This window comes from Populus trichocarpa, chromosome 4 (assembly GCF_000002775.5).
Source record: "Populus trichocarpa isolate Nisqually-1 chromosome 4, P.trichocarpa_v4.1, whole genome shotgun sequence".
Taxonomy (NCBI): Eukaryota; Viridiplantae; Streptophyta; class Magnoliopsida; order Malpighiales; family Salicaceae; genus Populus; species Populus trichocarpa.
Window position 1 is genome coordinate 22,360,379 of NC_037288.2, and position 13,617 is coordinate 22,373,995.

Here is a 13,617-nt window from a genome sequence, read left to right on the forward strand (position 1 = left end):
GAGGATGTCATTGAATTCTTGTTAAGAAAAAGAAAGTTATTGTTGAAGATGATTCCGAACACTAAAACGATTGATTTTTGATAAAATGGTTTCATATAAAGAGAGGAGTTAAAATTAAGTATTTTTTTTTATCTTGAAAACACCTAAAAAAACATATATAAACTCTAAAAGATTTTTAGTTTTGGGTTAATTATGAGTTTTGAGACTGTTTTATGAGATCATGATTGGTTAAATAAAGTTTCAAGGGTGTTTTCTTTTGGTTAAGAAGCCATTTAATTTTCTTATATATTTTTTATATAGATGAAACTTAGTTTTAAAATAAAAAACATTTATTCTTTTACAATATTTTTAAAATGTGTAGCATTGCATAAATGTTTTTTCCTTTCGTTTTATTCAAATAAATTTTATGTGTGTGTCGATTTTTATTATAATTTGATTTTCATAAATATATTTATCAAACACAACTGGATAAATGACCCATATTGAAATATTAAATATCATTGATGACTTTTTTTTAATTTACTTAAGAAATAGTTTGTAATTTATGTAATTATATGTGTTCATAAGTTTTTTGATTTACTTTTAAGATTTTTTGTATGTAAAAAAAACACATTAAAAAAAGTCTAGATGTTCAATTTTTTTTATCATGTATTGGTGTTTTCAATTTGATCTATATTTTTTTGATTTTTTTTGTTGACCCTTTTATAAAAGTTTTATTATTCTTAATTTCACCTTTCAAACCAAGTTGATTATGTATTGTTTTTTTTTTTGTTTTTATTCTTTTCAATATAACTTTGAATTTAAAAATTCATTCTGCCCTTTATTTTATTTTTTCTTACGACTTTAATCCTTATTATTTTAATTGCTATTTTTTGGATTTTTTATCTAATGTTTTTCGAGTCATCCTTCAACGTCGCATTTCCTAGATTTGGAGCTTTATAATTTTTTCATGTATAATGCTTTTGGTATGATGATCCAGGTCACGAGTTTAAAAAATTAATAAGGGTTGGAATTTTTTTATTTTCTTTTTCGATAGCATCATACGATGTTATATTCTTTTAAATGGCTCTGTAGTTATCTTTAATTTATTTTTCTATCAAATTATCTCGGTCTTATGACTTAAAAAACGAGCTTGTCAAGTTAATCTAGACTAGCTCACCCCTTAATGGTGTACTGTGCTGACTTGGATTGGCTCACACAAGCTTTTTATTATTTTTTATCCTGTTTTTTTCCTTGTTTTGTCCTTCCGTGTTTAAAGGGTGTTTGAGAGTGCAATATCGGTTGTTTTTCAAAGTATTTTTCACTCGGAAATTCATCAAAATAATATAATTTTTTAAAAAATTATTTTTAACATCAAGACATTAAAAAAAATCAAAAAATAAAAAAAATTAATTTTAAGCAAGAACAAAATTTTAATTTTTGGAAAACATAGTTTTAATCGTGTTTCCAAACACTATATTAACCTGTTAAAAATTAAACAATATCATTTTTTTTTGCTTTTGCATACAATTTTTTCTCCATGTTATTATGCTTACTTTATATATATATATATATATATATATATAGGAATATAACCCGGGTAATTAGATTTTTTTAAAAAAATACATGTTTGCAATGGCTATAACATGTATATTCAGTATCGAAGCGCGAGAACCAATCTAGTATTATTTTATTTGGTGTAGAAATGGGAGGCAGGTAAACTGCATTTCAGTATCTCAGAAGGCTACCCTATCACACCTTATATCTCAGAGCATAAACACAATACCTTTTGCAAATTAGATCATAAAAAATAAAGTTACTGCCAATCAAATGCCACAAAGTTATGATTTGAATCCATTTTGTCATTTTTGTAAAATGAAGGAAGTGGTTTATCCCTAACCACCTATGTGGTGTGAGTAATCTAATTTATATTAAAAAACAGAACATAACACCCTTTTTTTTAGACTAGATAATTATAATCATTAAAAAATTCTTTCAATTAATTCATAATTGTATTTCAGTTTCTCAAATAAAAATGAGAATCAATATTTTCTTTTTGTCATATTTATCTAATGGAGAGCATGAGTAATTCTTTTTTATTGTGTATTTATTATTATGCAAAGTGTTTTTTTTTTAATATATCAAAATATTTTTTTAATATTTAATATTAATACATCAAAATTATTAAAAAAATATTAAAATAATATCAATTTAATATATTTTCAAGTAAATAAATTTTTAAAACACACTCAAATATAGTCACCAACTCAAAACAAACATTGCATTAGCAAACTTGCCTGCTAAAATCATCAATTTATAGGTAAACTTGAATTAATATCAGAAATATTGTTTTAGTTTTTTAAAATAGAACGACATCGTGCTATATAAAAATTTAAAAAATCCTTGAAATTTATCCAGGTAGATATCATGTGGGTTTAGCTTAGTTAATTAAATTAATTAAATTTAACTGAGTTAATCTCTAAATTAATTTAAAATAAAATTAAAAAAAACAAGATTTCATATAGATTAATTACCCGGTCATATAGATTAATTACCCGGTCGGCCTACGGAACCGAATTGATTTTCATGACAACTAGTACAGCTATGTAAAAAAACAAAAGGCAAGGGTCAATACATGGAAAAAAGAAAAAAACGACAAAAGAGAGCCGTTGAGGTAGATGACGTGGCAGGAAATAGCCGAGGAGGTGATGAAGATAAGTAGAAGTAGAGGATGAGTAAAGAGAAACTCACGTAAACATAAACACACAGGCAGACACGCTTTCCATTTCATCTTTCTCTCCAAAAAAAAAAAAAAAAAAAAAAAAAAAAAATTCAAGCAAGAATCGACGCAGCTTTTCCCCTTTGATTTTACTTGTAAATATAAATAAATACATAAATAAAACCAGAAATCCATCAAGAAATAAAGAAAGAAAAAGAGTTAGAATTTTCATCACTTGCTGCTTCTGTTGCTGTTTCTTTGATTTTAAATTATGGATACCGGAGTAGAATCGTCGCCGGAGACGGGGGTGGTGGTTGGTGGAATTGCGCTTGATTTTCCTGTCAATGATACGGTATCGTTTTCGTCTCCGAGGAGAATACCGAGAAAGCTTCAAAAAAGACTCTTAGAAGCCAAGACTCCAACAACCGGTAGTGTTGAAGAAATCGAAGCTAAACTTCGACACGCTCATCTCCGTAGACAGGTTCCTTTTTATTTTTTATTTTTTTGTACTTATTTTTTTATTCAATTTTAGCCTTTTATTTTCATGATCAAAGAGAGCAACGTTTTAACTTTCGTCTAAATTCATACTCATAATTATTCTTTTTTTTTTCTTTCTCTTTTGATTGATTGTCATAATTATTACCTGTTCTTTTTTTTTATTTCCGATTTTTTTTTTCTTGAAGAAGCGATTTTCTGTTGATTTTATTATTTTTTCTCAATGAAGTTTTATTTTGTGAGTGTGATGATTTTATAAGTCATCTGTGTTACTTTAGTGTGAAAAAAGTTTTTCCTTTTCTTGTTTTGGTTACCCAATTCCATGTTAGAACCATTTTTAATTGATATACTACTATTATTTTGGCCATTTGTTTGAGAGCAGGAATTCTATGAGAGGTTGTCAAGCAAGGCTAGACCAAAGCCAAGAAGCCCCTCACAGTGTTCATCTCATGAAGAAGACCTTGCGCAACGCCTTGAAGCAAAGCTTCACGCCGCGGAGCAAAAAAGGTCGTGTCCTTGTTAGTTTTGAGTTATGCCATAGTTTTTAATGGATTATTTACTTGTTATCTTTGACATTAAAGCTTTGGGGTTATCTTTGACATTAAAGGTTGGTGGTGTGGATTGTTATCCATGTGATCATTAAGCATCTACATGAATTATCGTTGTTGTTCCAGGCTCACTCATATTGTGTTGATTCATCACTTACTTCAATGATGGGTCATGATGCTGCTTCCTGAGTAATGATTCATAATTTTTTTTTTATTTTTCCTACCTTTTATTGACATTATTGTGAATTTCTTCCTTGTCTCTCTTCTCTATCTACGTTGTCCCTTAAGCTTTTAACCTGAGTTCTCATTCCTAGGACTTCTATGTGTCTTTACGCTCATAATCCATGGATACTAGTTGACAACACTTGTTCATGCACCGCATATTTTTTTTACAGTTTTTTCACTTGTCCTTATTGCATGCCACCTATCATCAAATGGTATTTCATTTAGTAAACAAATACTGACCCGTGCTATCCTTTTTCTTGACGGCATCTAAAATAATTTTGGCTGAAAATGTCAACTCTAAAAACAGATTTTGCATTTTTTATTCTCTTCCATCTGCACCGCAGCCTTATTCTTTTTGGCTTATTGCTCTGCATATTTTCCTTTTCGTTTTTGCATTCTAATTTGGTTTCCCTATAGTCAATACAATATGTTAGATTTGCCCATTAGAAACAAATTGGAAGAACATTCCCTTCAAACCACTTTATTTTATAAATTTGTAATTATTAGTCAAGCTGCATGTTTGGGCTCTGTCAAAGAACCCTCTCACCCAAAAATTTAAGCTGTTTGGTGAGGTCTCAAGAATAATTTTATATTACTCTCTAACACACCCCCTCAAGTGAAAGCTCTTTGGGCTTGAAACTTGCACAAGCCCACATGCCCACATGACCTTGTGCTTAAATTTTTTAAATATAAAATGAGGGTAGTGAAATTTGAATTCGTGACTACTTGGTCATCAAAACTCTAATACCATGTCAAAGAACCTTCTTAATCCAAAAACTTAAACTGTTAGGTGAGGTCTCAAGAACAGTTTTATATTACTCTTTCACAGGCTCACATTTTAATATTACAGGCTGAGCATTCTGGCAAATGCTCAGATGCGCCTGGCTAGGTTGCATGAGTTGCGGCAGGCAGCTAAAACTGGGGTGGAGAAGCGTTTTGAGAGAGAAAGGGAGAGGCTTGGAACAAAAGTGGAGTTACGGGTTCAGCAGGCTGAAGCAAATAGAATGCTTATGCTAAAGGCTTACAGGCAAAGAAGGGCCACACTGAAGGAGAGAACATCCCAATCATTATTGCGAAGAAGGGCTCGGGAAAGTAAGTACAAGGAGCGTGTACGTGCAGCAATTAACCAAAAGCGTGCAGCTGCTGAAATGAAGCGAATGGGATTGCTGGAAGCAGAAAAGAAGAGGGCATGTGCTAGGTTGTTGCAAGTTCAGCGAGTAGCCAGGTCTGTCTCTCACCAACGTGAGATTGAGAGGAGGAGAATGAGGGAAAAGCTGGAAGATCGATTGCAAAGGGTAAAGATATTGTCTGAACTCTGAAATTAATAATTAATATCTTCTTATATTCAATTGTAAGCTGGTTGCCTTTGTGTCGCTGCTTGTTTCCTTGTTTTTTCGTTGATTTTTATGATAATCAGGCAAAGAGACAAAGAGCAGAATTTTTGAGGCAAAGAGGACTTCAGCATAGTTCAGTTCGGGTAAACTGGAATAAGATGCACCAGCAGGCTGATCTCCTTTCTAGAAAATTAGCAAGGTATATAATCTGCACTTGCTATTTTATGAAGTTTTGGTGAATCTGTCAAACATTAGCCCTGTACAAAAACATCTGGCTTGCTCTTTAGTATAAATTTCACCTGAATAATGTATACTTGCTCACATTCTTTTAGGTGCTGGAGGCAGTTCCTTAGGTCAAGGAGAACTACCATAGACCTGGCAAAAGACTATGATGCCTTGAAAATCAATGAGAACTGTGTGAAGTCAATGCCATTTGAGCAGCTTGCTCGTCTGATTCAATTGACTGGTACTCTTCAGACTGTAGAAGGTCTACTTGATCGTCTTGAGAGCCGCCTTAGAGTCTCAATGGCTGTTGCTGCCATGGATCATCCTTCCAGCTTGGACAACATTGATCACCTTCTCAAAAGAGTTGCCACCCCTAAGAAAAGGACCACTCCCAGGTCTTGTACAAGGAGTAGAGAGGCCAAAAAAGTAGGTGCCTCTGGGGAGTCTGCCAGACGTGCCGCTAAAATGTCTAGGTATCCAGTGAGAATAGTTCTTTGTGCCTACATGATTTTAGGTCATCCAGATGCTGTTTTCAGTGGTCAAGGGGAGCGTGAGATTGCTCTGGCCAAGTCTGCTGAATCTTTCATCCGAGAGTTTGAGTTGTTGATAAGGATTATACTGGATGGGCCCATGCACAGTTCTGATGAGGAGTCTGAATCCATTTCACGGAAACGTTGCACGTTCAGGTCTCAGCTTGCAGCTTTTGATAAAGAATGGTGCTCCTACTTGAATTGCTTTGTGGTGTGGAAGGTTAAGGATGCACAGTCATTGGAGGAGGACTTGGTGAGAGCGGCTAGCCAGCTTGAGCTCTCTATGATCCAGAAATGCAAGCTCACCCCAGGAGGGAGTAATGATAATCTTACTCATGATATGAAAGCCATTCAGAATCAGGTCTTATCTTTATCCCACTTCAATAGTAACTGATGTACATGACATGAACAAATGTTGTCACATTAAAATTGTTTTGAAGTAAAAACAAAAAAGAAAACCTTTTTTTATTTTTTATAGTGATGTGATAGTATTGAATAATTGCTGCCCTTTCAACTCTTGGCATGTACACCATTAATTGCCTTCACCTTTGTTATTGAAAGGGGATGTTCGAGTAATTGAACAATTGATCATCTGAATTTAGATTGATTTTTGTTAAGCCTTTTGATAAGGTATTTATGCCCAATGTTCCTTCCCATATTGGTATTTTCATTATGATGATTGTCTTTTAATTATTTCAATACAGGTTGCAGAAGATCAAAAACTTTTAAGGGAAAAGGTACAACACCTGAGTGGAGATGCTGGTATTGAGCGAATGGAAATTGCACTATCTGAAACACGATCAAAGTATTTTCAAGCCAAGGAAAATGGAAGTCCAGTAGGGTCACCAATAATGCATCTTCCATCTCCTAGCATGCCCATATATGCTCCTTCCGTTGCTAACACTGCTAATAGAAATAATGTGAGTGATGGTATTGAGAGGCCAAGCCATGTAGATCGCTCCTTGTTCAGAGAAGATACCTCCTCAGCTAAAGAATTTGGTTCCTCTGATGGCCCATCAGGTTCTGCTGTTGGAAAATTGTTAACAGAGAATGAAATGATCGTAAATGAATTTCTCCATGCGAATCGCCATGGTTTTGTTGATCGATTCAATATTTCTGACAAAGATGAAAGTAGTATCAAGGTTTGTGCATTAACACAACTATGATCATTAACCAATAATCAATCCGTTGGAAGATATTGAAATTGGCATAAACATATCTCCATTAGTTTCATCACTTCTTTTTTATTTTATTATTTTCTTTGCAGTTGCATGCTTTGCCAAGGGAATAATGGTTGCTCGTCCTATAAAGCTCCTGTGATATTAATATACTGCTTTGTGGAAGCTTGTTAAAAAAAGATTTTGCCATCATTTATTTAGTCTAAGCCTCTAAAGTTCATTCAGACTTTGACATTTATCATAACTCTGTCCAGATTTCACTGGAGAAACTCTTATCAATAATCAAAACTTGTTTATAGTATCCACCAAGTTGATGATTAGTTGAGATTTAGAATTTAGATGCTAATTTTCCCTGCTCACCTTATTGCTTTCAGGCAAAGGTGAGAGAGACAATGGAGGCGGCTTTCTGGGATAGTGTCATGGAATCAATGAAACAGGATGAGCCCAAATATGATCGGGTCGTTCAACTGGTGGGGGAGGTGAGGGATGGAATTCAGGAGCTGGCTCCAGAGAACTGGAAACAAGAGATTGTTGAAGCTATTGATCTAGATCTTCTCTCTCAGGTGGGCATCTTTTCCTACTACAATGGTGTTATATATCTGTTGTCATACTAATTTCCCTTCTCTTATTATTAGGTTCTAAAGTCAGGTAACCTGGACATTGGTTACTGTGGAAAGATTCTAGAGTTTGCAATAGTTACGTTGCAGAAACTCTCCTCTCCAGCCCAGGAGGATTTAATGAAGGCCCTGCATCAGAAATTGTTGAAAGAGTTGACTGAGACTTGTCAGACCCAAGATGAATCGAAGCATCCACATATTGCTGCAATGATCAAGGGTCTACGCTTTGTGCTGGAGCAGATTCAGGTGTGCATATTCATTCATACCTTTTCATTTGTTCTTGCTCTAGGCTCATGTATTGCTCTTCTGAGTCAACTGTGCAGGAACTTATTTCTGGTCATTTCAGACAATGAAAAATGTCTTATTTTTGCTTCAATATACATAATCTTTCATATTTTCTGGGAAAAAACTGCTAGAAATTTCTCAGATCTAGCATGTATTTTTGTGGATCAAATCTGCTGTAATGTTCATATAACAGAATACGAGCACCTCTCCACAGCCAATCTCTGGATTATATGTGATATCTTTCTTTTCCTGTTCGCTGCTTTCTATTTGTGTTGGCCACATTATATTTTCTTGCTTTACCTAATACGCTTTTGAGAGTTACAGTTATCTGAATGATCTACATATTTGACAGGCTCTCAAGCAAGAGATTAGTAAAGTACGAATAAGGATGATGGAGCCTTTGTTAACAGGTCCTGCTGGTTTGGATTACCTTAGAAAAGCCTTTGCCAACCATTATGGGTCTGATTCGGATGCCTGTATCTCTCTACCGCTGACAATGCAGTGGCTTTCATCTGTTAAGAATAGTGAAGATCAAGAGTGGGAAGAGCACAAGAATTCTCTCTCGTCTTTGAAGAGCAATGACAGTTCATCACAGGTTTTTGTACCTCTCACTACCCTTAGAACCGGTGGAAGCTTTCTGGTCAAAACAAATGGCAGTGCAATGGGTTCTACTTCTGTACCTTCAGAGACAGGTATGCCAGCTACATGGTAAAAATTGTAAATTTATACACAATATCTAGTTCTTTGCAAAGTTGACAAGAAAGTTTGTCTTCACATCACTATAAACAAAGTTATCTTGTATGGTAATTACATTTCTTCCAACACCCTCATTTTTTTAGCTGTTTCAATCAGATAACCAACAACCAGAACCAGAATGCACTGGTGAAAGAATTGATCTGTTGGTGAGGCTTGGATTGTTGAAGATTGTGAGTGGGGTTTCTGGTCTGACAAAAGAAACTTTGCCTGAAACTTTTATGCTAAACCTGTCTCGGTTGAGGTCTGTGCAGGCTGAAATTCAGAAAATGATAGTAATTTCTACCAGGTAAGTGATCCACAGACCTTCCTTTGAGATGCTACTTCTAAATTTTCTAACAACACTGCCGTTTTGAGACCAGATGGCTTGATTGGAAAGATGCTCTCTCATTATTTTCTATTTTCATTTTTTTGGGGCTGCATTATGCGTAGAGCTTTCTCTTGCATCTTTATTTGATGTAAGAGGGTTACTAACTGATCTGAAACTTAATGATCTGCAGCATTCTTGTTTACCAGCAAACCCTCCTGACGGAGCGAGCGGTAAACAGCAATGCAGACATGGAGAGCATTCTATTAGAGCGCGGTAATAAACTGTCAGAAGTCCTAGACCGTGTTGACGATGTGGGTATTGAAGAAATAGTCGAAGTAGTGAGCGGGTTCTCGCAAGATGATGAGGAGAAGCATAAGCCAAGAAAGTTAGTCATGGCTAGGATGTTAGCAAAGAGCTTGCAGGCCGGGGATCCTGTTTTTGAAATAGTTTCCCGTGCTGTTTATTTGGCTCTAAGAGGAATTGTGCTTGGGGGCAGTGGACCCCGGGGAAGAAAATTATCACAAACGGCACTCCGGTCAATTGGAGCTGTCATGCTGGCAGAAAGAGTGGTGGCAGCTGCTGAAGTATTAGTGGTAGCAGCTACTGTATCAATCGGCGTTCACAGGCCATGGTATATAACTCTGACCGATAACATGTGATGTAGTCGTGCTGTGTAAGAGAGGTGAATAAATAATTCATGCACGCGTGTACAGGGAACTGTGTGTAAGTAAAGCTTGTGATTAATTGCAGTTGTAGATGGGATAACGTGGGGGTGTGATGTGAGAATTCTTCTCGTGTAATGGAACAAGAAGATGCTGTAAATATTATTTAAGATAACATCAAAGCTTCTGCTTGTTTATTCTTTTTTTTTAAATAAAGTTTCATATAAATCCTTAAGAGAATTTATTTGGTATGAATGCATTGAAGAACTAGTCAATATATATAAGAAAAAAGATTTATAATTTTTTTTGTTAGGTTATATTGAATTTGGAAATAATGTAAAGCTAATGTTACTATTTTTGGGACTAAATTAATAAAACTCTTGAATGAAGGAATCTCTTGGAAAATATAATTTAGGATTATTATATAATGATAGTAATTACAGTAGGAAAAACACTGTAATTTTTAATAATTATTAATTTTAAGAGATCTGATAGTAAACGGCCATAAAAATACGGATATATCTCATCTATTAATTATTTTATATCTTTAGTTTTTATTTTAGTTGTGCAATTAACATTAACATGCCTTAATAATCAAATAAACTAAATTATAAATTCCGGACCTTTATACAAAACTACTTTGATTAAAAAATAGAAAAAATCAATTCAATAAATTCCAAGTTATTTTACAAAACAGTCCTCTAGTTTAGACATTGCAAATAATTGATCTAATGCGTTATAAATGCCTTCAGATTGCGGGTGTGATTCATCACCAGCCAAAAACTCGTGAAACTGGCCCTCAACTTCGACAATGCTACGCCCAGGGATCTTCTTCACCCTCCTCTCCCTCATCATTCTTCTTGCCATTTTGACATCACCCCATCTTCTCCCACTGGCACAAATATTAGCTAGCAGAACATAGATACCGCTGTCTTCAGGGTCCAGCTCCAAGAGTCTAGGAGCAGCAATCTTAGCTACTTCAACATTCCCATGCATCCTACAAGCATGGACTAGGGCACCCCATGCAGCTGCACTTGGCTCCATTGGCATCTTGGTTATTAGCTCGTATGCATCTTCTAGGAGTCCAACTCGACCGAGTAAATCGATCATACAAGCATAGTGTTCATTCTTGGGTTCTATACCATACTTTCGTTTCATGTTTTGAAAATACTCTTGACCTTCGGCAACTAAGCCACCATGACTGCAAGCTGACAGGACACCCACCAATGTAATATCATCTGGCTTAAACCCTCCACTTATCATTCGCTCAAAAACACTCAGAGCTTGCTTAGCGTGCCCATGAGAAGCATAAGCAGTAATCATGGAATTCCAAGAGACCAGGTTTCTCTCTGGCATGTCATTAAAAACTTTTGCAGCTTCATGTATGACTCCGCATTTAGCATACATGTCTATGAGCGCATTTGCTAAGATCACACTAATTTCGTTGTATCTCATTCTGACGTAGTTTCGATGGATCCACTGACCAACATCAAGGCAACCCAATTGACCACAAACAGGGAGCACACAAGCTAATGTATTCTCCATTGGAACAAATGCAGCCTCCAACATGTTGTGAAACAATTCTAAAGCTTCCTTAGGTTGGTTGTTTTGAGAATACCCAGCAATCATGGCATTCCAAGAAACCGCATTCCTCTCAGGCATCTCATTAAACAATGTTCTCGCCATCTCTAGCTCACCGTTTTTAGCATACCCGTTAACCATGCTTGTCCATGAGAACACATCTCTAACCCCCATGGTATCAAAAATCTCTCTAGCAGAATCCAAGCAGCCACATTTCACATACATATCCAAGATTGCATTCATCAGATTTAAGCTACGAGTCACATTCCTTGTTTTTACATACTCGAGAAAAGTCTTCCCCAATATCAAATCCCCCTTCTGGGAGCAAGATGAAAGAACTGCAATCATAGTAACCTCATTTGGCTCGACAACACCATACATTAACATGGAGTCAAAAAGTTTCAAGGCCTCATCACACCATTTATGCTTAGAATACCCATCAATCATAGAAGTCCAAGACACAACATCTCTTTCAGAGATTTCATCAAACACTAGACGTGCTAAACCCAAACAACCACGCAAACCATAAAAATGAACCAACCCGTTCTGAACCAACAAAGTATAAACAAAACCCATCTTCCAAACAACACAATGAACTGATTTTCCTTCTAAAACTCCCAAAAACTGCTCGCACGCCTTGAGCGCGAAAACAAAACTCCTACAGTCCATTTCAACACCTTTCTGAACCATTTGGCAGAAAAACAAGAAGCCAGTTTGGCCCATTTTGGCTTTAGAGTAGCCTCTAATCATGGTATTCCAAATATAAGTATTGGGGTTTTGTAACTGGGAAAACAGGAGATGGGCATGGTTTATATCTCCAGAGTCAGAGAGAGCGCAAAAGGCTAAGACACGACTAACTGGGAAAGTGTGGCTAATGAGAGCGGTTTTTGTCATGTGAGCTTGGATTTGCTTCAATTGAAGCATTGAAGTGCATGATTCCATTGCTAAGAGAATTGGGTGAGTGATTATGGTGTTGGTTGGTGAGTTCCATTTGGTTGGTTTTGTTGTCGTAGTCGATGAGAATTGCTTTAGAGACTGAAATGTGAGAGAATAGATTAAAGTGGCGGTGGCGGTGGCGGTGGCTACGCTTCTTGAAGAAGACAATAACTGGTTCATATGAATGGACTTTCTGTTCTTCGCCTGAAATGTGAACTTTTAAAGTTTGAAGGCTGATTTTGATTCTAATATTTAATTACAGTAGAGAAAACTTATTTGCTTTTTAACCTTTTTGTTATTTTTTATTTTTTAATAATAATAATAATAATAATAATAATAATAATAATAATAATTATTATTATTTTATGTACTTGAGTCACTGATTTTTTTCATATTTAAATTACTATTTTTAATTAATAATGAATGGCTTAAAATTTTTTAGAAACAATGGAAAAAACTGTATATTTAGTGTCTAAATTTTTAATATTTTTTATTTCAATGTCTCTAAATTTTTATTATTCTCCTATTTGATATCTTAAATTTAGTATTTTCTATTTGAACAATTTTTATTTTTTATTTTGTTGGGATATTTACATGTATGCTATCTCGTAACTAGGTTCTAATAAGAATTTGTAAGAAAACAAGAATTAAAATAAAAAAAATCGGCAGAGAAAAAGAAAAGTTAATAATTATTGGTCTTAGCTTACCTAATCTTTTGTTATATATCACATCTTGGTTTAAGCTTCTTCAATTATAGCTTTCAACTTCTCTTTTAAAATAGTATTATTTATATTTTATGAGTGTTCGAAATTACTAGAAATTCTACTTTTGAGTGTCTATATTGTGTTTTAAAAATACATCACTTAATGATAATTATTTATTTATTTATTTATTGTTGATATATTTTTTAATTATTTAATAAGTTGACTCGGATAATCTAGGATTCTAGATACGTGTAGTTGGCTCTTGAATACCTAATCCATGCGACTCGTTGCAATCCAATAGAAACCTAACCTTTTTATTTTTTTAATAAACAAAAAAATTAATTTGCAAATACCGAGGTGGAACAAATTACCTTGGATGATTGTTCCCGAAAACAAAGTAAATTTACAAACACCAAAACTAACATATTTATCCGCGACAGGAATTGATTGGCAAACACTTTTCACGGGTGGGTGCTTTTTTCGCCCGCCAAGCCAAAAAATTATTATGCAAACACCTAGCCCCACATTTCTTGTTT

At 34.7% G+C, this 13,617-nt stretch overlaps 2 protein-coding genes across 3 annotated transcripts; one reads left to right on the forward strand and one right to left on the reverse strand.

Annotated features, from left to right (window-relative positions):
* Window positions 1–2,733: 2,733 nt before the first annotated feature.
* Window positions 2,734–10,100, forward strand: LOC18098263 (uncharacterized). 2 transcript variants are annotated; one of them, XM_006384913.3, is made up of 11 exons: window positions 2,734–3,179; window positions 3,576–3,700; window positions 4,817–5,261; window positions 5,384–5,499; window positions 5,633–6,416; window positions 6,760–7,197; window positions 7,608–7,796; window positions 7,869–8,096; window positions 8,488–8,827; window positions 8,988–9,177; window positions 9,389–10,100. In XM_006384913.3, the coding sequence occupies exons 1-11, from the start codon at window positions 2,970–2,972 to the stop codon at window positions 9,855–9,857; spliced, it is 3,534 nt and encodes a 1,177-aa protein (XP_006384975.3). In that variant the 5' UTR covers window positions 2,734–2,969; the 3' UTR covers window positions 9,858–10,100. The 2 variants fall into 2 exon arrangements, with proteins under 2 accessions (XP_006384975.3, XP_052308399.1); XM_052452439.1 differs by lacking the exon at window positions 3,576–3,700 and having other exon boundaries at window positions 3,031–3,179.
* Window positions 10,101–10,484: 384 nt separating this feature from the next.
* Window positions 10,485–12,641, reverse strand: LOC18098264 (pentatricopeptide repeat-containing protein At2g22410, mitochondrial). Its single transcript, XM_006384915.3, has one exon. The coding sequence runs from the start codon at window positions 12,555–12,557 to the stop codon at window positions 10,542–10,544; it is 2,016 nt and encodes a 671-aa protein (XP_006384977.3). The 5' UTR covers window positions 12,558–12,641; the 3' UTR covers window positions 10,485–10,541.
* Window positions 12,642–13,617: the final 976 nt, after the last annotated feature.